At 41.3% G+C, this 27,681-nt stretch overlaps 1 protein-coding gene across 3 annotated transcripts in view; it reads left to right on the forward strand.

Annotated features, from left to right (window-relative positions):
- The first annotated feature begins 367 nt into the window (after window positions 1-367).
- Window positions 368-27,681, forward strand: part of kcnq5a (potassium voltage-gated channel, KQT-like subfamily, member 5a) — a 107,804-nt gene continuing 80,490 nt past the window's right edge. For all 3 annotated transcript variants that reach the window (XM_035754281.2, XM_035754284.2, XM_035754282.2), the window contains exon 1: window positions 368-970. In XM_035754281.2, the coding sequence (XP_035610174.2) occupies window positions 633-970 (338 nt within the window). In that variant the 5' untranslated portion in view covers window positions 368-632. The remainder of the gene's footprint in view (window positions 971-27,681) is intronic.

The following is a 27,681-nucleotide window of genomic DNA, read 5'->3' on the forward strand; positions in this document are numbered from 1 at the left end:
CCGGTAGCCATGGGCTTGTTGCTGTTCTCTAATTCTACATACTTGGTTTCCGAGTGAATCAATATTATACACAACTGCTGTGCTGTGATTGAAGACGCGCGCACTGAAGAGCCAAACTAAGCGCCACTTTGGAAGGCAAGCTTGAACCGGGTTCAGAAACATCGAGTTGGTTGTCTGTCTGTGCAAATCCTGAGCCGCGTGGATATTACGAAGTCAGTGAAATAGAGAAAGAGGGGAGAGAAAGAGAAAGAGAGGGAGGGTGGGTGGGAGGAAGGATGAGTGAGTGAGTGTCGGGTGATTCCCTCCCCTCGCCAAATATCTGTCCAGGAGACGTTGACACTCCTTCATAACCCCGCTCTTCCCGCGCCTCACGCAGATGCCCAAAGCGCCGTGAGCACAGAAGTCTCCAAACACCAGAATTCTACTTACCGCACCGAACCCCAGTAGATGACAGCATAAAATAGCCTAGTGTTAATTATAGTTATTTACATTAATTCATCAATATAGCAGTATGGTTTTCTTTCCTACACCTTAGTTTGCTTTTCCAAGAGACCTCTTTGTGCAAACTCTTTTATACTCTATGTGCACGTCCCCGTGGTTACTGCACATCCCCAGCCGGTGTTGGTGATGCCATGCCCCGCAACCACAGTGGCGATGAAGCCAGTTCTGGGCTCTGGATGAAAACCTCTCCAGGGCGTCGGGCTCAGAACTACAGGTTGAAAGATGTGGAGTCTGGACGGAGGATGATGAACAACGCTGTTCGAGTCGGAGACGGGATGCTTTCGCCAGGCGCGGCAGGTGCAGGGGGCGCGGAGAGGAGAAAGGGCGCCCGGTTGAGTTTGCTCGGGAAGCCGCTCATCTACAGCGCGCAGAGCGGGCGCAGAAACGCGCACTACCGTCGTCTCCAGAATTACCTCTATAATGTACTGGAGAGACCCAGGGCATGGGCGTTCATCTACCACGCCTTCGTGTGAGTATACGACCTGTTATCATGTAGACCTCGTGTAAACAGATTTAAACAGTAATTTAATGGTTGGCTACTTCATCAGTCACCTGTTGCAGGGAATTCTTCTAGCGCACAGAGCTACAGAGGGGGAAAGACAATGATTAGAGGTTTTGTGCAAGTGAAGTAAGTGTACACACAAAAAAAGTGGCTTTCTCAAGGGAAGGGTGATGGTTCTATGTGGAACCATACTGACACGTTGAGCTCCTCACTGGTTCTTTACGCTCAATTTTTAAAAAGCCCACTTTAAGTGATAATTAAAATTTAGGGGCAGCAGCTCATATGTAATATTTTGGGGCATGGTTTGTTCACAGCTCTTTTTGTGCAAGCATGTGTGAGAGTGTCATCCCAGTTGATCTAATATGTTGTATAATGCTATATTACATGTCATATATGACTATGGACAGTGATGGTGTCTTGTGACAGACTCACATATGGCCTTGTGTCAATTGAGAATGTTTGACTGAGTCAGTAGTTCCCAATGCTCTCCTCAGGGACCCCCTGTCATTCCAGAGTTAACACACCTGATTCAACTTCAACTTGTTAATAAACACGTTAATAAAACAATATAATATGGCTATTAAACTCAAATAAAACCGCCTGTATAGTTCTACAAATAACATTTAAGAGTTAGAAAGGTTCTTTATAGATCCATTCTCCATAAAGATTATATAAAGAACCATAACAAGGGTTTTATATAGCCCCAAAAAGGGTTGTAACCATTGCGGAACACTTTGTTGGGGCTATATAGAACCTTTTTTTAATGGTTCTTTATAGAACCGTAGGAAAAGTCTCTTTATAGCACAATTAATGTTCCATTTAGACCCTTATAAGCATGGTTCAATGAACAATATTCACCATATAAATGATATTGGTGTGTGTGTTTGTGTGTGTGTGTCCAAGTGCCTTTTCTGAATTGTTTCATTGTAACAGCTGGATGCTGCTGTTGTAGAAAATAAGTCTGGATAGAACCAACAAGGTTTCTATTGCTTGCTTCATATATCGCACCCCTACAAGTTCTATATATAACCCCTTTTTGGCTTGAAAATGGCATATTTGGGCACTAATAAGCACCTACGTTGGAACGTAGTGGCTGTACAGTAACATGTTATACATGACGTCCGAGCTCTGGCTCTGTGCTTCACAGCGCTGTATGGGTTTTGACTGACAGCCGTTCTAAACTTGAGCAACTTGCTATTGCTAGACAAGAAGTTGCCCCCATCCCTCCCGGTAATTGGGCAACTTTAGCACATGTTTTGTTGCCTGAGTGAGGGAAATGCTGTAAATTAAGATGACTCGATGTGTTTTGAAAGATGAGGATTATAATAAATACCGCTCTGATGTCATACAAGCAAGCCAAACACCCGTGGGTCCATATACAGTGTCAACGTCTATGATCACTATGTTTGATGTACATTTACAAGACGACAAGTCGTCATACCCTGGGTTGTTCTGAACAGAATGACTCTATGTATGTTATTAATTGTGAAGAAAATGTTTCTCTTCAAACGCACCTGAATGCACTCACGACCCCTCTCTATGTGCACCAAAATGACGGTCTGTTTCTCTGAATTGCCTTGTGAAAGACTAACACTGTAAGATTGTACTTTATAACTTGGCTAGTCATGTTGGCAATAGAACAAGCTTTCAAATCATGCCCTCCTGACCCACACTGCGATATATAATGGACCTTTTTTTGGATTGCATAAACAACAACAGTAATTGTGTGATGGCAGGGACGCAGGGTTGTGTTGCAAACTTAACAACTACAAGTGTGCTTGCTCTAGTTCCTCAACAGCACAGCTAGGAGAGCTAAAGTACCTTATAGTTATAAAAGTGCATTGAAACTGTGCACACTTTGGAGAGGTGTGTGTCCACTTGAAGACACCAGTTAGTTTTTCTCATGCTGCACTTACCCCACATTTTCCAGGAATAGTCCAATCATGTTACTGAATGTATCCAGAGTATTTTCAGATTTTGTTATCAACAAATATGGCGAAAACTACAGTAAATGTAAAATGCACATCAAATCAACAGTGTAATGTTTGGATTCAGTCTTGTGTCAGGTGAACTATTGTATAGAGTGTTCTACTTTCTGTTATCTGACTCCTTCAGTCAAAGTTAGAGATCAAATTTCTCATCATGGGATGCGAAACACTAAAATACATTGCACCCACATATATGCACATATATGCTTTCAATTATTTAAGATGACATTTAGAGAGAACTAAATTAAGCTGGTATGATGTCTTGCTGTGACACACACATACGCACACGTGCACGCACACACACACACACACACACACACACACACACACACACACACACACACACACACACACACACACACACACACACACACACACACACACACACACACACACACACACACACACACACACACACACACACACACACACACACACACGGGGCTCAGTTGGTAGAGCATGGCGCTTGTAACGCCAGGGTAGTGGGTTCGATTCCCGGGACCACCCATAAGTAGAATATATGCACACATGACTGTAAGTCGCTTTGGATAAAAGCGTCAGCTAAATGGCATATATTATTATTTATATATTAGGTAGCCTAGTGGTTAGAGCGTTGGACTTGTAACCGAAAGGTTGCAAGATCGAATCCCCGAGATGACAAGGTAAAAATCTGTCTTTCTGAACAAGGCACTGTTCCTAGGCTGTCATTGTAAATAACAATTTGTTCTTAACTGACTTGCCTAGTGAAATAAAAAACACAAATTTGTGCTGAATTATGTAGAAGTTATATATATATATATATATAAGTTTTAACAGTCTCTTAAGACTACAGTTGCTTCATGGCAATGGTGTGGAGTGTGAAGTAGGAAATTGAGCTGTCAGGTTGGGTAAGATGGCGGACACATCCTGTGAAGCAGGATGATGAAGTTTTATTTGTTCATGCGGGACAGCAGGGTCACCGGGGTTAAGTCCTTACATCTTCCCTAACCATAGCAACAGATTGTACGCCAGATAATGTGATATAACCAAAGATTTTTGGTGTCCATTACTGGACGCTACAGGAAAAGCCCCATGTTTTGTATTGCACAAGGAGGTTCCACGCCATCTTTGCAGGGAACATCTAGTTTTTCTCAGAAAACGAGTCCACGGCCACGTGTAGAAGTAGATGACAGCGCGTCACACAGTGCGACCAAAACAAAGATCTATACATATGCAAGAGGCATATCTCACTCGATGCAACACCTGGATTTAATATCTTTGAGTGTTTGCTGTTTTTTTGTAGAACCGCCTGCAACTGGAAAAATACATTTGTAAGATACTTTTTTTTACTGAATCGAGAACAAATAAAGTATTGCCAAGAACAGGTTAGTTTAAAAAATCTAATGCTCCAGTTTGTATGGGGCTTCCCTGTTAATGCCCAGTAATGGACACCAGTTATCTTTCGTTCAATCACATTATCTGGTGTACAATCTGTAGCTACCCTGACCACAACGCAGATCCACAATGCACCACAAGAGATGGACCATACATATAATAAGTGCAAATACTTACTGAACACATACAAACACATAGCCATCCATTTGTTTGTTTTTACGGAAATTGTTGTGTCATGCTTGCGTCAAGAACTAAGGTTCTTTAGGATCCCAATAACACAGACACAGGCAGAGAGTCAGTTTACGATTCTTTAATATTATTTTCTCCTTGTTTATTTTTAAAAGGGGTTTACAATAACACAAAAACAAAGACAGGCACATACACACTCACATCACACGCACACTGAAGTCCATTGTTGTAATGGCAAATTCGTAATCTTGGCGTTAGCGTTCCTGGGTTCCCGACCATGTCCTATCCTCGGCAGTGTCATCTAGACAGGACACGTCTACACGCTGTTCCCGAGCACGGTCACACTCATCCCGTTCCTCTCTCCCGAGACGTAGCGGCAGTGTGGCTGACCTGCGGCACCTGTCCTCTTCTGGCTTCAATCTGCAAAACATTGAGTACTTTTACATGCACAATAATAATTCGATATTCAAGTGATTATGGCAGTAGGCTGAGTATGGCATTAGTCATGTAAACACCTCACTCTGTTTATCTTAATCTGAGTAAGATCATAATCGAAGTACTGTAAGCATATACAGATTAAAGCACCTAGTTTTCTGAGAAATCTTTAGAATTCTTAGGACTTCTTAATTGGTGTTCCAATGTTGTATCTGATGTACACATGTGCTAGCACCACAAGCCTCCCTCTTTTGCGCGAGTGAAGTTAGTTCTGAAAAACTAAAAGGATGCACCTTAGAAATAGTTTTCACCTACAAACTGCATATTTTTGTAACCTTTATTCAACTAGGGAAGTCAGTTAAGAACAAATGACGGCCCACACCGGCCAAACCGGCCAAACCCAGACAATCCTGCGCAATCACAGCAGGTTGTAATACAGCCTGGATTTGAACCAGGGTGCCTGTAGTGACATCTGAAGCACTGAGATGCAGTGGCTTAGACCCCTGCGCCACTCGGGAGCCCATATGTCTGAGAATCAAATAGGCTCAGGTTCCTACTTTACACACTCATTCACACAATGAGACAAACATTGTGAAGGGGTTAACCGATTCAGAGTAAAGGAAATCACTCAAATAAGTAAATAAAAAGTCATCCAAAACACGGCACACAATATGAATAATGTAAATAATCAATCATGGTCATGACATGCACATAGTGAATCTATTCTATAGCAGGAAAATGCCCAAAACACTCACTAATGTTTTTTTTATTGTAAATCCGCAGTCTTGTTGCTAGCGCAATAAACTCCCCGTCTAATTTAGTTCCATGCCTCTTTCTCTTATTGACTGTGTGAGGTTGAGGTTATTATAGCTTTTGGCTTTAACAATAAAGACTCAAGTCAATCAAGTCATTTCAAAAGTGTAAAGAGCTAAAAAATGCGCTGGGCTAGTGTCTGAATTGCAGCACTGGTAAAAGCTAGTACACACTAAAACCAGCTAAGAGGCCATGAACTCCCAGAGGAATGATGGATGGATAATGGTTGAGGTTAGAGTCGGACCCTGGTCTCAGGGGGTTTCAGGTTTGAATCCCAGATCTTGTGGGATATGAACTAAAAACTGTAGGGTTGCTGACGCAGAATATCAAGTGTTTTCTACTGCTCTTTTCCCCTAATAGAAGGCACTTAACACTAATTTAACTCTAGGGGCCCTGTGCTGCTTCCTTCCTCTCATGATAGTGTGTTGTCCTTGAGGTTGGGGAAAATAGACAGTAGACAAGTGTCTGCTTTCACAATGAACAATAAGGTACTATTTTAAGTAATATATATAATATAATACCCAGTTGTAATGACTTCAAATATCGCAAATAAAACACTTTGTCCTCAGATCATTTGCTTTGTAGTTGATGAGAGACCACAGTAGAGAAGAATAGAGTCTGTGTTTATTTTTATTGCCACTTTGAGATCAAGTTATATAAATGCGCATGCTTTAATTCCATTGAGGTTCAGTCCGGTGGCTCCCTTCAAAGCGAATGGATTTTTCATTGGTCATTTCAATGTCACAGTGGTGTGCTAACTCTAGCGGATGTTTTTATTTTGCCCCCGAGTGAGCTCATTCAGTGAGTGCTGGTTAGAGACCACACACACGCACACACACACACACACACACACACACACACACACACACACACACACACACACACACACACACACACACACACACACACACACACACACACACACACACACACACACACACACACACACACACACACACGGAACATCTCTCGGAAGGATTTAACCCCCGAAAGCACATTTTCCCATTATAGTCTAGATAAATATATCTAAATGCACATGTAAAAGAAATGTCTCCGCTGCTATTTTTACATTTATCAAAGTGCTGCAGTGATATCCAACCTGAGCTCAGGCACAGATGTTTTTTTGTGTGTTATTTTATAAATCCCTGCTGTTTGTGTATGTGTGGGAGGTCATTTTACTCTCTGCGTAGGTGTGTGTATGGGAAGCTGCCTATGCCTGTGTGTATTGATATATATGTGAAACTGGGGACTGTGTGTGTGTGTGTGTGTGTGTGTGTGTGTGTGTGTGTGTGTGTGTGTGTGTGTGTGTGTGTGTGTGTGTGTGTGTGTGTGTGTGTGTGTGTGTGTGTGTGTGTGTGTGTGTGTGTGTGTGTGTGTGTGTGTGGGCTGACCACTTCTCTCCCTTTGAATGTCTCCAATGAACTTAGCTCAGGATTACTGGTGTGTGATCCTTGTAGGTATGTCTTACAGAGAAAGAGAGAGAGCGATGGGGGAACAGGTAGGAGGCTGGCTGGGTCTGGTCCTGTAGATACAGTATGTGATGAGCTTGTGAGTGCTTAACTTACTCTGGAAACAAGTTGCCTATAGATATACAGTTGAAGTCGGAAGTTTACATACACTTAGGTTGGAGTCATTAAAACTCGTTTTTCAACCACTCCACACATTTTTTGTTAACAAACTATAGTTTTGGCAAGTCGGTTAGGACATCTACTTTGTGCATGACACAAGTCATTTTTCCAACAATTGTTTACAGACAGATTATTTCACTTATAATTCACTGTATCACAGTTCCAGTGGGTCAGAAGTTTACATACACTATGTTGACTGTGCCTTTAAACAGCTTGGAAAATTCCAGAAAATGATGTCATGGCTTTAGAAGCTTCTGAAAGGCTAATTGACATAATTTGAGTCAATTGGAGGTCTACCTGTGTATGTATTTCAAGACCTACCTTCAAACTTAGTGCCTCTTTGCTTGACAACATGAGAAAGTCAAAAGAAATCAGCCAAGACCTCAGATTTTTTTTTTTTAGACCTCCACAAGTCTGGTTCATCCTTGGGAGCAAAGGCCTGAAGGTACCACATTCATCTGAACAAACAATAGTACGCAAGTACAAACACCATGGGACCACGCAGGAAGGAGACACATTCGGTCTCCTAGAGATGAATGTACTTTGGTGCGAAAAGTGCAAATCAATCCCAGAACAATAGCAAAGGACCTTGTGAAGATGCTGGAGGAAACAGGTACAAAAGTATCTACATCCACAGTAAAAACGAGTCCTATATCAACATAACCTGAAAGGCCGTTCAGCAAGGAAGAAGCCACTGCTCCAAAACCCCCATAAAAAAGCCAGACTACGGTTTGCGACTGCACATGGGGACAAAGATCGTACTTTTTTGGAAAAATGTCCTCTGGTCTGATGAAACAAAAATAGAACTGTTTGGCCATAATGACCATCGTTATGTTTGGAGGAAAAAGGGGGAGGCTTGCAAGCCAAAGAACACCATCCCAACCGTGAAGCTCGGGGGTGGCAGCATCATGTTGTGGGGTGCTTTGCTGCAGGAGGGACTATAAAATAGATAGCATCATGAGGTAGGAAAATTATGTGGATATATTGAAGCAACATCTCAAGACATCAGTCAGGAAGTTAAAGCTTGGTCGCAAATGGGTCTTCCAAATGGACAATGACCCCAGTTGTGGAAAAATGGCTTAAGGACAACAAAGTCAAGGTATTGGAGTGGCCATCACAAAGCTCTGACCTCAATCCCATAGAACATTTGTGGGCAGAACTGAAAAAGCGTGTGCGAGCAAGGAGGCCCACAAACCTGACTCAGTTACACCAGCTCTGCCAGGAGGAATGGGCCAAAATACACCCAACTTATTGTGGGAAGCTTGTGGAAGGCTACCCGAAACGTTTGACCCAAGTTAAACAATTTAAAGGCAATGCTACCAAATACTAATTGAGTGTATGTAAACTTCTGACCCACTGGGAATGTGATGAAAGAAATGAAATCTGAAATAAATCATTCTCTCTACTATTATTCTGACATTTCACATTCTTAAAATATAGTGGTGAGCCTAACTGACCTAAGACAGGGACTTTTTACTTGGATTAAATGTCAGGAATTGTGATAAACTGTGTTTAAATCTATTTGGCTAAGGTGTATGTAAACTTCTGACTTCAACTGTACCTTCTGCATCATAAAACTGACCTTAGATCCGATTCTATTAGCAACTTCTTCTATCAAATTCTATCAGCCTTAGTCCCCCCAACCCCACTCTCCACTCACTAAGCCTGTGTGGATTTCCCTGAGTCGTTGATATCTGCGTTTCTGATCCGACCACTCTAGCATGAATCTGATAAATACCAGGCCCTACACTTGCCAAATAGTGCTCCATTATTGAATCAATAATGGCATTACGATCCAAAAATGTACTGCTGTGTGTTTGGGTAATCAGATTTTCAGAGCTGGGACAGAACCACCAATTTGCATCATGTGCTAGCCTAGGAACCAAAGTAAGTTTCCACAGGGGCGGCAGGGTAGCCTAGTGGTTAGAGCGTTGGACTAGTAACTGCAAGGTTGTAAGTTCAAACCCCTGAGCTGGAAGGGTATAAATCTGTCGTTCTGCCCGTGAACAGGCAGTTAACCCACTGTCAGAATCACACACACATTAAGTATTTTTTTAAATGTAATTTTAATTTCTTTTTAACCTTTATTTAACTAGGCAAGTCAGTAAAGAATCAATTCTTATTTTCAATGACAGCCTAGGAGTGGGCTAGGAGTGTGTGATTCTGATGAAGAGCCAGTTTGTACTTAGTAAATGTTTGTGTATGTGTAAACGGGACGCTTACACAGAAACTGGATTGCTTAGCTAAGTGCGTCTGCACAAGAGACTCTGCAGTGCATTGACAGGTAACACATCAACTCATCTTGTTGGTACTCTGACATTAGCTGCATTAACATTACTTTAGAACTAACCTTATTTACACTGTAATTCAGTTAGATTTTTACACCATTTTGTGTCACTGTTAACCGCCTCACAGTCAACTAAACACAACCCACATACACATAAAACACCCAGTGTTTTGTTTCACTTTTAAAAGGCACATTGTGTGTTGGCAAGGTACCCTATGAACAAAGTAGGCAAAATAATTCAGACAGATAGGAGGTTTTAAAAACTGTACATAGCCATAATATTCCTTAATATTTCTATTCCTTTGAGACTTTTGTGAGAGTAATGCTTACTGTTCATTTTGATTGTTTTCTTCACTTTTGTTTATTATCTATTTAACTTGCTTTGGCAATGTAAACATTTGTTTCCCAAAAGCCCTTTGAATTACAGTACCAGTCAAAGGTTTTGGACACACCTACTCATTCCAGGGTTTTTCTTTATTTTCACTATTATCTACTTTATTGGCTTTGATGCTAGTGGTTGTAATGTAGGTGGGTCCAAACTTTTTACTGGTACTGTACATTGAATCGAGAGTGATCGCGAGGGAGGGAGGGAGGAAGGATGAGAGAGAGAGGGGGGGTGGGGGGAGAAAGGATGAGAGAGAGAGAGAGAGAGAGAGAGAGAGAGAGGGAGAGAGAGAGAGAGAGAGAGGAAGGATGAGAGAGAGAGAGAGGGGGGGGAGAAAGGATGAGAGAGAGAGAGAGAGGCACATCAACAGTGTGTCACTGTGTATTCCAGTGAGATTATGAATGGACAGAGAGAGGAAGAGGCACATCAACAGTGTGTCACTGTGTATTCCAGTGAGATTATGAATGGACAGAGAGAGGAAGAGGCACATCAACAGTGTGTCACTGTGTATTCCAGTGAGATTATGAATGGACAGAGAGAGGCATTAGATGAACGAGACACTGTTTGATCCTTCACTAGGCTCTGTGACACAAACCAGTCGCCACATCCCCGCTGAGCTTTTTCTTTCATCTGCGCCCAGAAAGAGAGAGAGGTAGATGGTAGAGAAGGAAGGGGAGAGAGCCTGGTGCCTGTGAGGAAGAGAGAGATGGTTATCTCCTTATACACCAACTCTAATGCATGCATCCACAGAGACCCACACGCCTATGAAAGCACCCCTTCTCCCTTGACACATCTCATATCATTAAATCAAGAATAGTGTCATAAGGTAACAATATTAGCCTATCACTTGTGAATGATATATTATCACTTGTGAATTATCCCCACTTTAAGGCAAACAGTGCATACATTTTTTTGCGACTTTTTCATAGTCTCATAGTCTCACACATCATGCAGCCTAGCCCATAGGTGTAACGGTATTTGTCGTCGGAAGATGAGGAATCATCGGACCAAAGCGCAGCGTGGTAAGTGTTCATGCTTACTTTATTAAAACTGAACATTAATAACAAAATAACAAAGGGAATAACCGAAACAGTCCTGAAAGGTGCAAAACACTAAACCGAAATTAACTACCCACAAAACCCTGTGGGAAAAAGCTACCTAAGTATGGTTCCCAATCAGAGACAATGATAGACAGCTGTCCCTGATTGAGAACCATACCCGGCCAAAACAAAGAAATACAAAAACATAGAAAAAAAGAACATAGAATGCCCACCCAAATCACACCCTGACCAAACCAAAATAGAGACATAAAAAGCTCTAAGGTCAGGGCGTGACAATAGGTCTATATATGTTTTGGTAAGGTCTGTATCAAAATTAAAGTGTCCAAATAATTTCTTACAATAAAGCACATGAATCCAGTTTTACAACGGGTGTAGAGCCTAACTGGAATACCTACGTAGAGCGTGAGTTTCAAGTTTGGGGAAGATCATTTTCAACATTAAAATGCACCTTTATAATAAAAGCATTACATGCATAATCACATTTGTGGTCATTTTTGATAATTATGTTTTCCTGCTAATGGAACATTCAAGGATTATGGCCTACTGCTGTGTGTGCATTGCTGCCCTATAATGTGAAGAAATAGCCTAATAGTTGATCAACATTTAAAGCTAAGCGTTCTCATCTGTTGCGTCAGGCCCATTGCTTAAAACAGGTTTTTGATGCTAGTGGTTGTATTCATTTGGGATCTATTGCATCCCACAACTGTCCCAGATGGTTTGTATTATTTATTTCTCACACAGAATAGAATAGTTCAACTTTTATCAGTGGCGTGCCGTGGGCCTGGGGCCTGGGCCTTCAGTGAGGTCCTACACAGTCCTACCCGAATGAATCCACCTCTTATTACCATCATTATGATGCCATGGCTCTAGACACTATACATTTAGACAGAAACGCAGTATAACCAGGCACCTTGAAATGGACATTTTTATTTGGAGAATTGCAGGGGAAGAGTACAATACAGTGCAGTTCAACTAATAGGCAAGAACATAGTCGAGTGCAACAGAGTTATATTAATATTCTTCTTCTATCCATTTCTGGTCCACAAACTTTGAGCTTTAAGTCGTCCCCCCACTGTTCCTGTTTACCCTAAAACATGACACAATCAATGAGTCTTTTCAACATTTCCCTATTTTTCTTCACCTTTTCATTGTGCAGCTCCGTTGCCCTGCGCGCTTGTTCGTTGAGCTGTAGATCCACTCGGATGTCCCCAAAAGTTTTCAAAAGCACCATTGCTTGTAAGTGCCCAGTCGTACTTTGGTGTCTCGTTGCTGCCTTGGTTAGATAACACAAGTTTGCAAAGCCAGTGTGGCTCCAAACACCAAATTGATCACTTGCAAATAATAGGCATTCCCAGCAGTACAGTTTGCAGTGCTTCTCGGAGCCTGTGAGCCATTGATAGCGCTCGTAGCTGGAACTTTGAAAGTGGAGAACGAACCCCTTTCCCGCCTGTGACAGTCTTTGTAGCGTCGGCGTCGGGCGACCTCTCCTTACAATGTCTAACTTTTCTTGAAAAGTTAGTCTTGAGAATGGCGTTATAATTATATCCTCGACCAAATCGATATCTTCTCCTCCTTCCGCCATTGTGGGTTGAAAAAACAGCTTAGTAGTACGCAAATTAATTTGTTTATCAAATTCAGTTTCCTAGATCTGAGGTTCTGCATAGACCTGCCCATAGGACTTGCCTCTCAATATTGGTAATCCAATCAAAAGACGTGCACGCACTACGCCTGCTAGCTGGCTCCTGTGTAACACTGAAGAGTATAACTCTTACTCTGGGGAATAATTTAATAAATATTTGTGGGAAAATATATATTTTTTAAAATTATATTCTGATGATGTTTAGGCCAGCAGAGAAGGCCTTGCTGGCCCTGATGGCCCACCACTGACTTTTATACTATGGGGGATAGTAGATTGAAATATGCTAGTGCTTTTGCTGTTCAGTAGGCCTATTCATGTTGTTGGCTGATCAAAAGTAAATGTGGACAGTTCTTTCAATATCTTCAAAATGCACCTCGGAATTGGATAAGGACGAGCGCAGTTGCGTCCCCCATGTGTCTGTCTTCACTTGTAGCCTGTGAGAAAGACCCAATCATGTGATGGAGAGCCATGTGAGTGAGAGGTGCTTTGGCACGCAGCTTGGAGAAGGGAATTATAATTATTATATTCAGCCCAAGGGCTCAACGGCCACTTGCCGCAAAATACATGGATTTCTAAAAGGGGCATTACGGCCACACAAAGGGGATGCAGCCAGGCAATTCGAGGCATTATACAGTGCTTGTCAAATTGTGACCAATGAAGTGTGAAAAAGCCTGCGCTAAAAACAAAGCAGAGCTCATGCCTTTCATGCAACTTTTTTCAAATCCTCAATAGTCTCATCATGCAGCCTTAGAATGTATTAAAAATCAAAACACATAGCCTAACATTTGTATCACAACTAAAGTTATATAAATAACTCTAAATGAAGCATATAGGAGGACCTGTTTCTTTGTTAACCACTCAACACAGAATAGCTGCATGTGTTCACTCCCTCAAATCGTTTGAAGAAAGTATCATTTCTATTTCATTCAGCTTTGTTCAATTGTATTCTTCATACTATAAAATAATGCCACGGAATTCTAAGCAAATCTTGTCTGCTATATGAACTAGTGTAGCCCACAGTCATATGGGATACACCATTGAATGGAAAAATATCTTTAATGGGTTAGGGTTAAGGTTAAGGTTAAGTTTAGAAGTTAAGTTAAAGGGTTAAGGTTAGGGTTAAGTTTAGAAGTTAAGGCAAATGGTTATGGTTAGGGTTAAGTTTAGAAGTTAAGTTAAAGGGTTAAAGTTAGGGTTGAGTTCAGAACTTAACTTAAATGGTTAAGGTTAGGTTTAAATTTAGAAGTTAAGTTAAAGGATTAAGGTTAGGGTTAGGGGAAGGGCTAGCTAAAAGGGTTAAGGTTAGGGTTAGGGGAAGGGTTAGCTAACATGCTAAGTAGTTGCAAAGATGCTAAAAAGTAGTAAGTAGTTGACAGTTGCTAATTTGATGAAATGCTAAAGTTGTCCTTGATGAGATTTTAATTCGTAACCTTTGACGTTCGCATTATACGCCTCCCTATCCACCCATGTGTGTTTCAGTGTGTGACTGGATGGTTTTCTGTGGCAATGTGTGTGTAAACAAAGGTTCTTGAAATCACTGTGATGAGAATGTGTTAGTGGATCTGTGTGTGTGCCTATTAGTCATACACTAAACCCTCAAGAGAGATGCCAGTTCCCCCAGTCGACTGTGAAGCTGATTGATAGAGACAGACCACTCTGAGTGCTCTCTGCCCACACAAAATGCATCGCGGTTGGGGTTGAGCTACCCAGGACTCCCTTACCCAGCAACACTGGAGCAATCACTCTGTCAGATCTCACCATGCAGGAATACCCCCCTGCCCTCAGCCCATCACTCAGCCTAACGCTCTGATTGTATGTCAGCATAAGGGAGTTCCACTGATTCAAGAGATTGTAATTGAGGGCAGGGGAGTTTGTGTGCCTGTGTGTTTGTGTGCCTTGCTGCTGCATTAGTTAGTCATCCTGATATTTTCCTGACAGCCTTCCTGATTCAAGCAGGGCTCTCTCACCTCCCCCACACTTACATGCTTTTCTCCAAACACAAATACATTTTCTTCACAGTGGGACAGACAGGCAAGGGCTTAGGGTGAAGTACTGTGCTTTTTCACTGTGATAAAATAGCTGACAGTGTCCAGGCATGTTTTGTGTGGACCCCAGGACCAGTAGCTGCTGCTTTTACAACAGCTAATGGGGTTTCTAATAAAATACCAAAAAACCAAACTATGCCCATGGGCAGCTAGCATCGATGATTCGTCCTGGAAATGAGAAATTCATTGCCCTGGCCACTCTCTCTCTCTCTCTGTTTGTTTCTCAATTTCTCTCTATCTTCTCTCTCCCCTCTCTTTCATTCTCCCGCCCTTTTTCCACATACTGTATATCTCTCTATCTTTCATTATTCACTTTTCCTCTCTCTGCCCCTTTGTTTCTCCATATTCCTTCCTCTCTCTCTCTCTCTCTCTCTCTCTCTCTCTCTCTCTCTATATATATATATATATATATATATATATATATATATATATATACAATTATTTTTTGCTGAGCTTTATATATATATAAAATATATATATATATATATATAAAGCTCAGCAAAAAATAATCGTCGTCTCACTGTCAACTGTGAGTATTTTCAGCAAACTTAACATGTGTAAATTTTTGTATGAACATAACAAGATTCAACAACTGAGACATAAACTGAACAAGTTCCACAGACATGTGACTAACATAAATGGAATAATGTGTCCCTGAACAAAGGGGGGTTCAAAAGTAACAGTCAGTATCTGGTATGGCCACCAGCTGCATTAAGTACTGCAGTGAATCTCCTCCTCATGGACTGTACCAGATTTGCCAGTTCTTGCTGTGAGATGTTACCCCACTCTTCCACCAAGGCACCTGCAAGTTCCCGGACATTTCTGAGGGGAATGGCCCTAGCCCTCACCCTCCGATCCAACACGTCCCAGACGTGCTCAATGGGATTGAGATCTGGGCTCTTAGCTGGCCATGGCAGAACACTGACATTCCTGTCTTAGAGGAAATCATGCACAGAACAAGCAGTATGGCTGGTGGCATTGTCATGCTGGAGGGTCGTGTCAGGATGAGCCTGCAGAAATGGTACCACATGAGGGAGGAGGATGTCTTCCCTGTAACGCACAGCGTTGAGAGTGCCTGCAATGACTTCTTTTGGTGTTTTTCAGAGTCAGTAGAAAGGCCTCTTTAGTGTCCTAAGTTTTCATAACTGTGACCTTAATTGCCTACCGTCTGTAAGCTGTTAGTGTCTTAACGACCGTTCCACAGGTGCATGTTCATTAATTGTTTATGGTTCATTGAACAAGCATGGCACAGTGTTTAAACCCTTTATAATGAAGCTCTGTGAAGTTATTTGGATTTTTCCGATTTATCTTTGAAAGACAGGGTCCCGAAAAAGGGACATTTCTTTTTTTGCTGAGTTTATATATCCATCCCTGTCTTCTCTCTCTCTCTCTCTCTCTCTCTCTCTCTCTCTCTCTCTCTCTCTCTCTCTCTCTCTCTCTCTCTCTCTCTCTCATCTCTCATTTGAGGATCATTTATCTGCTTCCTAAGCTGGTCTCATAGTTTGCTAGAAAACCCTTCCAGGTGACCTGCTGACGTGACCCCTGGCCTAGCAGGAAGTGACCTCTCATGCCCTGGCCTGAGGAGGGTGGACCTTGTTGCCATGTGTCTAGCAACCTGCCTGGGAGTGTAATGGGTGGTTAGGAACCTGCTGAGTATCACCGCTACTCCCCAGCCAACCTGACACAGGCAGGAGGAGAGAGCGAGAGGGAGGGAGAGGGGGAAGGAAAGTAAAAAAGAGTGGAAGACAGAAAGAAAGAAAGAAATAAAGAGAGAGATTGAGGGAGAAGGAGAGAAAGTAAGGGAGTTATGAGGGTGAAGGGAAGAAAGGTATTATGGGAAGAAGATGTATGGAGAAAAAAACATGACAGAAAGAGGAGAAGAGGGAGAGAGTAGTCAGGTTGGCGTTTTCCTCATCTATGTCTTTTATCTTTCTCACAGCGATGCATATTGTGCCTTTGTCATTGGGGCTTGCTCAACTACTACGGTTTGCTCATCAGTGATTCGTTGGCAGCACAAGTGAACAAGGCACACGTAGGCTTTGATGAAAAGTTGTTGAGGTTAAGTGAAATGGAATTTCAGCCTCCATCTCACCACATCATCCCTCGCTCCTCTCCTCCTCTGCGGGAGCTGGCCTCTGATGATCGTCCAGACATTCTTCCCTCCCTCTGTATGTGTCCTGTGTTGATGAAATACGCATTGAAATCACATTAACGGACTCTGCCTATTTGTCTTGCAAACTTTTGGTTAAATTAAATATTTAAATCATTTCCCAGTCCACACTTTTTTTTCAAGCTGCTGTGAATCAAGAGCAAACTTGAATCATGAGCGCATGTTGCGTTATTGAGGTTTAAAGATGGCTCTTTGTTGTGCGTTGTCTGCCAGTAACTGTCCTTTTGGAATTTGGTATTTGGTATTTTATTAGGATCCCCATTAGCTGTTGCAAAAGCAGCAGCTACTCAGCCTGGGGTCCACACAAAACATGAAACATGACATAATAAAGAACATTAACAAACAAGAACAGCTCAGAGTTCCATGCAATAATGGCTCTATATAATACTGTATGCTTTCCTGAATTTGTTCTGGATTTGGGGACTGTGAAAAGACCCCTGGTGGCATGTCTGGTGGGGTACGTGTGTGTGTCAGAGCTGTGTGTAAGTTGACTATGCAAACAATTTGGGGTTTTCAACACATTAGTGTTTCTTATAAAGTTCAGTGAGTGTAGAATCTTTGCACGTGTGTCAGTAGCTTAATGAAATCGATCTATTTTCCATTTGTCACTACCCACTGGCACAGGCGTGAATTCAATGTCTTTCCACGTTGGTTCAACGTAATTTCATTGAAATGACGTCAAATGAACATTCAACCAGTGTGTGCCCAATGGGCAGAGCCATCAGAAAATGTGAAGCCTGCATGGATACCATTCCTGTCAGGGACTCTTCCCAAGGCTGCTCTATCAGGCCTGTGTTCAGAGGATAGATAGACACTTGAACGCTGTCACGTGACCAGGGCTGTAAAGTGCTACCAATTTGGTCGCAAATGCAGCAAAATATTATTTTATTTTGGGAGCACTGTGCAACTATAAAAAAAAATCTCCCAGATAATAATTGATGCAATGATAAGGGTTCGTTGTACCGTTGTTTCCGAGTGCCCTAGAGAAACAAACAAATACAGGCTTGTTAGCGTCATGGTTGCACCATTACTACAGTGAAAACAGATTGATTCTAGACCAACCATGTCAAAAGATCCGGCCCATATTACCGGGATGACATTTTACATTCATGAACCATGTCGTGGGCCGTTCTGAAACCACTTGCGTGTTGTTAACCATTTGTTTACACTTTGTACAGTCGTGTTACCTCAGTGCTTTGCTAGTTAACAACCAGACGGGTATACTACAATCAAGATCAATGACTTAGCTAGCTAACTTCACAGGATATTCTGAAACGGTTTATTTTTTAAGAAGATAAGCATGAAATGGGCATGGACTAATTGACTCAACAACCAAAAACAAATATCTAAGTATAACTTTCCTAATGAACCAGAAAATCAATAGTTATGTATAGTTGTTTATCAAAGTTAACTGGCTAACTCAGTGATTCTTCTTTGTAGTATACTCCTGGATATACTTTACCAGTATATCCAAACATTTTGGGGGCACAGAAAGAATGGAACAAGGATATCTTCTCCAGGAAGTCAATGATCATAGCAATGAATGCATGTTGTCATCACAAACCTGACGCATCTAAAAGAGACAATGTACGATATTACGAAAGCAATGTACAAAAGGAAAATTAGTGCTTTTACACAATGTAGAAACACAATATTCCACAAATGACTTTGTAATTTCAATGACAGGTGTTTATACCAAAATTAAAGCTTTTATAATAAACGAATGTATTTGCAGGGTTACACGTGTGTTTCTATGGCACAACATCTGCTTCGAAAGTAGCTAGAATTCAGATAGACCCAATATAGGCTTTATCTATCTGGTGCTCCTAAATTTCATCTGGTGCTTCTATCTATTTTTAAATTTACAGCCCTGTGTGTGACTTTATCAGCTGGGAAACATCCCCTTTATTGGACTTATGTCGGAAGTCTAAGAAGAACGTTCACATGTACACATACTACCTTACAGTCTCACTAATGTGATGGCGAGAGTGTGCCTACTGCATGTGGTACACTACCATGTGGTATATTTGTGTGTGTGTGTTTGTGTTTAATGTGTGTGTTTATTCAGCGTCCTTCTGGTTTAGAACAGCCTTCCGTGCGGTGAGGTGAGGTGTGTGTGGTGTGTAAGGCGGCCCCACAGATCAGTTCTCCCAAAAGTGGACGTTGCTACTAGTAACCAAGGGCCTAACCGGAGGTCAGTGACTCAAATTATGCAAAATAAAAAGCTCATTGTGCTATATAAAGTGAGTGTGAAGGAGCGCCTGTCAGTCTGTCTGTCATTGTGTCTGTCTATTGTTGTTGGTATGTGCATTGTGTCTGTGATGGTTGTGTGTTTGCAGATTAGTGTATGTGTGTACGTGTGTGTTTCCAGGCTTTGGGCCCAGTCCATTGACTGGAGCCTAATGCACTCTGAGGGTCTGTTTCTCTAAGCTACCAGGACTCCAGCCAACACACAAGTGAGCCTGGCACAACAATACAGCTGGGTGTTTGAATAACAAGGTGCTGTGTGTGTGTACGTGTTTGGTTTAACCTAACGGAGTAGCATGGATGGAGGTTGTTTTACGGATGGAGGACAGATGTCGTCATTGAAAATAAGAATTTGTTCTTAACTGACTTGTCTAGTTAAATAAAGGTCAAATTAAATAAAATTCCTTGGAATACTAGGGGGATGCATTGGTGTGTGTGTGTGTGTGTGTGTGTGTGTGTGTGTGTGTGTGTGTGTGTGTGTAAAAGAGAGTAAGTGTGGTTTTTGTTTGAGTGTGCGTGTGTGTGATTGCTAAATATCAAATCTGAATGATATGAGTTCCCCCATGAAGAATCCAGAATGTAAATCTCACACCTGTTTAACCTCTCTTCATCCAAGGATGACGTCACCCTCTTCGGTATAATTCTCTCTCTCTCTCTCTCTCTCTCTCTCTCTCTCTCTCTCTCTCTCTCTCTCTCTCTCTCTCTCTCTCTCTCTCCCTCTCCCTCTCCCTCCCTCCCTCACATTTATTTGCACACAGAACTTGTCTAGCTACACTGTTTGGATAGTATGGTATAAGGGAGGAAGCAGCCGTGCAGAGGTTTCGGTAGGCTGAGATAATTTATGTTTGTTTGGGCAGGGCCTGGGATTGTGAAAAATAGTTATTGTCCCTGGCACTTAGAAGGAGATGGAAAACCTACAATCGTTACTGGCTTTATTGGAAAATTGAGAATCATTTTATGAGCAATTTATATGGAATTTATATTCCATGATACTTGACTACACAAACACTCATAGTACACACATGTACGCATGCGGAGAGATGCACATACCCACACAGTTGGTGTGAGTGAGTGTGTGAGTGCGAGTTGGCTTTCAGCGGCTTTCTCTCACTCTTTTTCCCTTTATTTCTCTCTGTTTATCTCCAACACTCCCCATCTTTCTCCCACTCTAATAAAGTTGTATTAGTAGCGGCTTGTTGTAGCTTGTTGCTCTGTCATTTATGCACAGTGGGAGACCTGCTTTTATGAGACACCTGCTTTCGAGGATTTCCAGTGTGAGTGCTTGCTCTTCTCCTCCCCTTTCTCTCCTACCATCACTTCTCTCACACCCTCACATTCCTGACACCTCCTCTCCTCTTTCCCTCTCTCCTCTTGCCATAACCTCTCCTTTCTCTCATACACACACTCTTGCTCTTTCTTCCTCTCCCGCAATCCCATTCTCCTGTCTGCACTGAAGCAGTTGAGCCACAAGAGGCGATTTGCAAATCAAATGCCCTCTGCGAAGGTGGCACAGGCTGGGCATAACCACCCATGTCCAAAACTCTGGGGTGGGAATAAGGATCCCTGGCCGTTCAGCCATTATGTGAATGGACTATTGATCTTTTGTTCCTTTGTGAAATTGTGTTACGACATAAATCTGTGTCTACATTTTTCTTGGAGGCAGCACAAAAATGCAGAGATAGCGTATGTATTAGTATTAGTATTAGTATTAGTATAGGGAGAATACAGTGTCTATGTCTCCCCCTCATCTGTGTGATCTTACCTCAACTAACCTGTACCCCCGCACATTGACGTGGTACTGGTACCCCCTGTATATAGCCTTGTTATTGTTATTTTATTGTGTTACTTTTTATTATTTGTATTATTATTTATACTTTAGTTTATTTGGTAATTATTTTCTTAGCTCTTTCTTGAACTGCGCTGTTGGTTAAGGGCGTGTAAGTAAGTATTTCACAATAAGATCTACAGGTCTCTCTCTCTTTCTTTCTCACTCTCTCTCTTTCTCACTCTCTCTCTTTCTCACTCTCTCTCTCTCGCTCTCTGTTAGGTTATATGAGTTCGTATGTGATGTTTTCTGGCCCTCATATAGTACAGCTACTGCAAACATCCACATCTCCACGACAGCATGTCTCATCCACAGATTCTTCCCCAATTACCTATAACAAGCTGCTCTATAGCCACCAAAAAGCTACAGAGGAGAAATCTGTAGAGAGCTGTGGAGTAGTGGATGTTAATGATGTCTGTGTGTGCGTGTGATTGCGTGCATGTGTGTGTACTCTATTTCTCTCTCATCTCTGCTTAATGTATCATCAGCATTATTCACATTTTCACTGCTGTTATCACAATGCCACCCCAGAAAGCAATTTAGTTTGTTTTGCAATGTGGCTATTATTGACATTTCTGAATTAATATCTTGGTTGTGTTGCAACTGGAAGGATGCTGGAATACACTTATAACATATGGGGACCAGCTCTAGTTTCTTGGTGTGTGTGTGTGTGTGTGTGTGTGTGTGTGTGTGTGTGTGTGTGTGTGTGTGTGTGTGTGTGTGTGTGTGTGTGTGTGTGTGTGTGTGTGTGTGTGTGTGTGTGTGTGTGTGTGTGTGTGTGTGTGTGTAATTAAGCTCAGTCCCAAGGTGAGTTACAGTGCCAAATTATTAGACATTTGTCATCACATTCGTCTGTATGCTAGCAGAATACTTGGTTGGTACAGTGGTACCGCAGCATTCTGATATGGTGAGTGGTATTGTAGCATTGCTATATTCACGTTAACATTTCTCTATTTCTTTTATACTCACATGGCAAAATTATGTAAATCGTTTCTCACCATAACCGTTACCACAGCATGTGGAGATGGAGGGAGTAAATGTCCCAGATGTTCTCTTATATCAATATGGTAATCCAGCAAGTCATGTCCTCAAAGCTTACATATAGATATTTGAGTGTGTGTGTCTGTAGCTGTTTTCAAGTGTGTATCTATCTGTTTGTCTTTGTGGCATTGTGTCTGTTTGTGTCCCTTTGTCTGTGGTGCTGGGAGGCATTGTGTGTCTCCTCCTAGCTCCGTGGGACTCTAACAATGGCCAAAGTGTTTGTGTGCATTAAAACAAATATGAAAAAATATACTGTATATATTCCGGGGGTCTTGAAGTAAATGCTGGATTTAGCATGTGGTAGCCAGGCTGTAAAACTATTAACCTTTTCCACCTCTTTCTCTGGCAGCCAGAGACACTATGTGTGTGTGTGTGTGTGTGTGTGTGTGTGTGTGTGTGTGTGTGTGTGTGTGTGTGTGTGTGTGTGTGTGTGTGTGTGTGTGTGTGTGTGTGTGTGTGTGTGTGTGTGTGTGTGTGTGTGTGTGTGTGTGTGTGTGTGTGTGTGTGTGTGTGTGTGCTCGTGTATGTATATGCGTGTGTGTGTGTGTGTGTTGGACTTTTTTCCATTATAAATCACTTTTATTTTTCATAATTAGGAAAAGGAACCCAGCTAATACTACAAAGCAAACAAAAACACCTCCATTTGCTGTAATGCAGCTGGTACATAATCCCCTTTCTAATTGAAACTAAATTAAAGGAAGAGATCAAAATGTCTGCACAGAGGGGGAGGAAGGTACGTGTCTGTCTGCACGTACCCTTCTCTTAGCTAACGGCTGGGTGCTAATAGACTTCATGCCGACTCTTCGAAGGGAAAGAGGAGGAATAAGTGAAAGAAAAAAAGCATTGTAAAAAACAGAGTTGCAGAGTCAAAGAAAAAAAGCATGGTAAAAATCAGAGTTGCAGAGTCAAAGAAAAAAAGCATTGTAAAAATCAGAGTTGCCGAGTCAAAGAAAAAAAGCATTGTAAAAATCAGAGTTGCAGAGTCAAAGGAAAAAAGCATTGTAAAAAACAGAGTTGCAGAGTCAAAGAAAAAAAGCATGGTAAAAAACAGAGTTGCAGAGTCAAAGAAAAAAGCATGGTAAAAAACAGAGTTGCAGAGTCAAAGAAAAAAGCATGGTAAAAAACAGAGTTGCAGAGTCAAAGAAAAAAAGCATTGTAAAAAACAGAGTTGCAGAGTCAAAGAAAAAAAGCATTGTAAAAAACAGAGTTGCAGAGTCAAAGAAAAAAAGAGCCACCCTCTTTTAGGGTGATAGTGTCTCTCAGGACTTTTACTTTTTTGTATATATATTTAAAATATTTTTTAGGTAGATTAGCTTTAATATTGCAGATATATTGTAGCTTCCATCAATGTAATTGTCTGCGTCACTTCCAATCCCCCATATATTATTTTGCAAGTATATGTATTCAATTGATGCCGGAAGTACATACACCTTAGCCAAATACATTTAAACTCAGTTTTTCACAATTCCTGACATTTATTACCAGTAAAATATCCCTGTCTTAGGTCAGTTAGGATCACCACTTTATTTTAAGAATGTGAAATATCAGAATAATAGAAGAGAGAATTATTTATTTCAGCATTTCTTTCTTTCATCACATTCCCAGTGGGTCAGAAGTTTACATACACTCAATTAGTATTTGGTAGCATTGCCTTTAAATGGTTTAATTGGGTTCAAACGTTTTGGGTAGCCTTGCACAAGCTTCCCACAATAAGCTTGACAGAGCTGGTGTAACTGAGTCAGGTTTGTAGGCCTCCTTGCTCTTGTAGGCCTCCTTGCTCCTTCTAGGCCTCCTTACTCGCTTTTTCAGTTCTGCCCACAAATGTTCTACAGGATTTAGGTCAGGGCTTTGTGATGGCTACTCCAGTACCTTGACTTTGTTGCCCTTAAGCCATTTTACCACAACTTTGGAAGTGTGCTTGGGGTCATTGTCCATTTGGAAGACCCATTTGCGACCAAGCTTTAACTTCGTGACTGATGTCTTGCATTGTTGCTTCAATATATCCACATCATTTTCCTACCTCATGATGCCATCTATTTTGTGAAGTGCACCAGTCCCTCTTGTAGCAAAGCACCCCCACGACATGATGCTGCCACCCCCGTGCTTCACGGTTGGGATGGTGATCTTCAGCTTGCAAGCCTCCCCCTTTTTCCTCCAAACATAATGATGGTCATTATGGCCAAACAGTTCTATTTTTGTTTCATCAGACCAGAGGACATTTCCCTAAAAAGTACAATCTTTGTCCCCATATGCAGTTGCAAACCCTTTTTTTATGGAGGTTTTGGAGCAGTGGCTTCTTCCTTGCTGAGTGGCCTTTCAGGTTATGTCAATATAGGACTCGTTTTACTGTGGATATAGATACTTTTGTACTTGTTTCCTCCAGCATCTTCACAAGGTCCTTTGCTGTTGTTCTGGGATTGATTTGCACTTTTCGCACCAAAGTATGTTCATCTCTAGGAGACAGAACACGTCTCCTTCCTGAGCGGTATGACGGCTGCGTGGTCCCATGTTGTTTATACTTGCATACTATTGTTTGTACAGATGAACGTAATACCTTCAAGCCTTTAGACATTGCTCCCAAGGATGAACCAGACTTGTGGAGATCTACAATTTTTTTTCTGAGGTCTTTTGAGTTTCTCATTGTGTCAAGAAAAGAGGCACTGGGTTTGAAGGTAGGTCTTGAAATACGTCCACAGGTACACCTCCAATTCACTTAAATGATGCCACTTAGCCTTTCAGAAGCTTCAAAAGCCATGACATCATTTTCTGGAATTTTCCAAGCTGTTTAAAGGCACAGTCAATTTAGTGTATGTTAACTTCTGACCCACTGGAATTGTGATACAGTGAATTATAAGTGAAATAATCTGCCTGTAAACAATAGTTGGAAAAATGACTTGTGTCATGCACACAGTGGATGTCCTAATTGACTTGCCAAAACTATAGTTTGTTAACAAGAAATTTGTGGAGTGGTTGAAAAATGAGTTTTAATGAATCCGACCTAAGTGTATGTAAACTTCCAACTTCAACTGTATATATATATATATATATATATATATATACATACAAACATACACACACACACACATACATACATACATACATACATACATACATACATACATACATACATACATACATACATACATACATATTTTATACATTTTCTGTAATTACCCTCCAACCCTACCACCGCTCCCACAATTGGAGCAAACTAGTGAACAGCAATGCTTAGGTCTGTATTTCCAGCTTATACATACTATATATATTTTATGGACACAGCCTATTTTACGTTAGTTACCTTGTTGTTATTAGTTGTTATTAGTCCCACCCTTCAGCTCCATTCAACCCCTCCCATCTATCTCTTAACACCATACAAATTGGATTTCTATTTGCCATATATTTTTTAACTGTGCTGTGATGTTTCACAAAAGCTCTGAACCTTTCCATTCTCATTGTTTCTATTGCATAGCTGTCCATTTTTCTGGTCCTTTAATTAAACGGGTACACTTTTTTATTCATCACAATTTTCTTTAACCAATTATGGTCTTTAATGCAGTCCAGAACCTGTCCATCAGCAGTTTCCACGGCAATAACTGGCCCTTCCCAAGCGACGGTCGCAGATCGCCTTATAATCCGTGTCCAAACAGCAATGAGTCCGATAGAAACTCAATTATTTACTAAAGCACTAATGCAGGGAGGTGTGTGTGTGTGTGGAGGAGGAAGCACATTTCCTTCTTTCTTTGTTACCTTGCCATGGTCACCACTTCTGTGTAAAGGACTGACTCGTGGAGAAATAGGGCAGCAACTACAAAAGTAGACAAGGGAAGTAATGGGGTCCAGCCCTGCCAAGCTAACATCTCAGAACCCATAGTCTAGCCAGAATGCAAAGCTGCTGATTAAACCAAGTAAGTTACCCTACTTGGTTTTATGTCTGGTGGTTTTGCTTTGTAAGCTGATATGGAGGGCTATTGATGCTCCACTGTCAAGTCCATAAAGACAAATAGAGTATGAAATCATTCCACCCCATGATGATTTCTTACTGGGATTCTGCTGATCTCACTCACACCACCAGACCTACTGTATATAATATTGTATACTCTGTAAATAGGAGAATGAATGGACACACAGGAAATGGGCTTTAACGTTTGAGGCATCTAATATATTGTAAGTTCAATATAACGGATTGTTTAGGATGCCAATGTTAGCTTCTGAGGCACATCTGCACAGTGAAGGTTGTCTTAGGTTAACAACATCTACATTCTACAAATTAAATCAAATCACACTTTATTGGTCACATACACGTGATTAGCAGATGTTATTTCCAGTATAGCGAAATGCTTGTTCTTCTAACTCCGACAGTGCAGTAATATCTAACAAGTAATATCTAACAAATTACACAACATATAACCCAATACACACAAATCTAAATAGGAATGAATTAAGACTATATACATATGGAAGAGTGATGTCAGAGTGTCACGTCCTGACCTTAGCTCCTTGTTTTTGTTTCTATTTTAGGTTGGTCGGGGCGTGAGTTGGGGTGGGCATTCTATGTGTTGTCCTAGTTTTGGTTTTCTATGTGTTTGGCCTGGTATGGTTCTCAGAGGCAGCTGTCAATCGTCTCTGATTGAGAACCATACTTAGGCAGCCTGTTTTTCCCACTTGAGTTGTGGGTGATTGTTTTCTGTGTCTTTGTTTCCTCCATACAGAACTGTTTCGTTTTTCATTTCTGTCTTTCACTTTGTTATTTTGTATTTTCGTGTTCTGTGACTATTCAATAAAAAATGACGAACACTTACCACTTTGCACATTGGTCTGATCTCTCATACCCCTCGTCAGAGGAGGACGAATCGCGTTACAGGAACGGACTAAAATACTGTAGAATAGTATAGAATACTGTATATACATATGAGATGAGTAATGCCAGATATGTAAAAATTAAGTGACTAAGATACCGTAGAATAGTATAGAAAACGCTATATACATATGAGATGAGTAATACCAGATATGTCAACATTTACAGAATGGGCTTTCATAAAACCAGTGGCTCCCATACAAATAATTCTACAATATGCTGCAGTGGATGAAAAATACATTTATAGCCCGTGTTTCGCTATGAGTGTCAGAACCTAGTTTTTCTATGTTTGCCATATAGCTCGCCACTAAATCTGTGCAATATTGGAGAGAGGATTTTAAATTTGTGTGAAAGTGAATGAAACCTTTTATCCGGTAAACGTGACCCCACACAGCTCACAGCTTCCCGTGACCGAAAGTTATAAGTTGGTTATAATAGTAATAATGTGCTCACATGGTCATGTAAATCAAATACGCTCTCATAACCCTGCAAAGCCAGCCAGCCAGCCTAGGTGGATGTGGTGGTGGGTTGATTCGTTTGATGAAAAATGTAAGGCTGACCATGCTTGCAAGTTCGAGGGGGATGTTTTCTATATGTTTGAGTGTGTGTGTGAGTGAATTGGACACACGTTGATTCTGTCTCATACAGCTGACAGACATTTAGAACAGGCATTCGTTATCTTTCTCCAATATCTCT

This window comes from Oncorhynchus keta, chromosome 36 (genome assembly GCF_023373465.1).
Source record: "Oncorhynchus keta strain PuntledgeMale-10-30-2019 chromosome 36, Oket_V2, whole genome shotgun sequence".
NCBI classification, from domain to species: domain Eukaryota; kingdom Metazoa; phylum Chordata; class Actinopteri; order Salmoniformes; family Salmonidae; genus Oncorhynchus; species Oncorhynchus keta.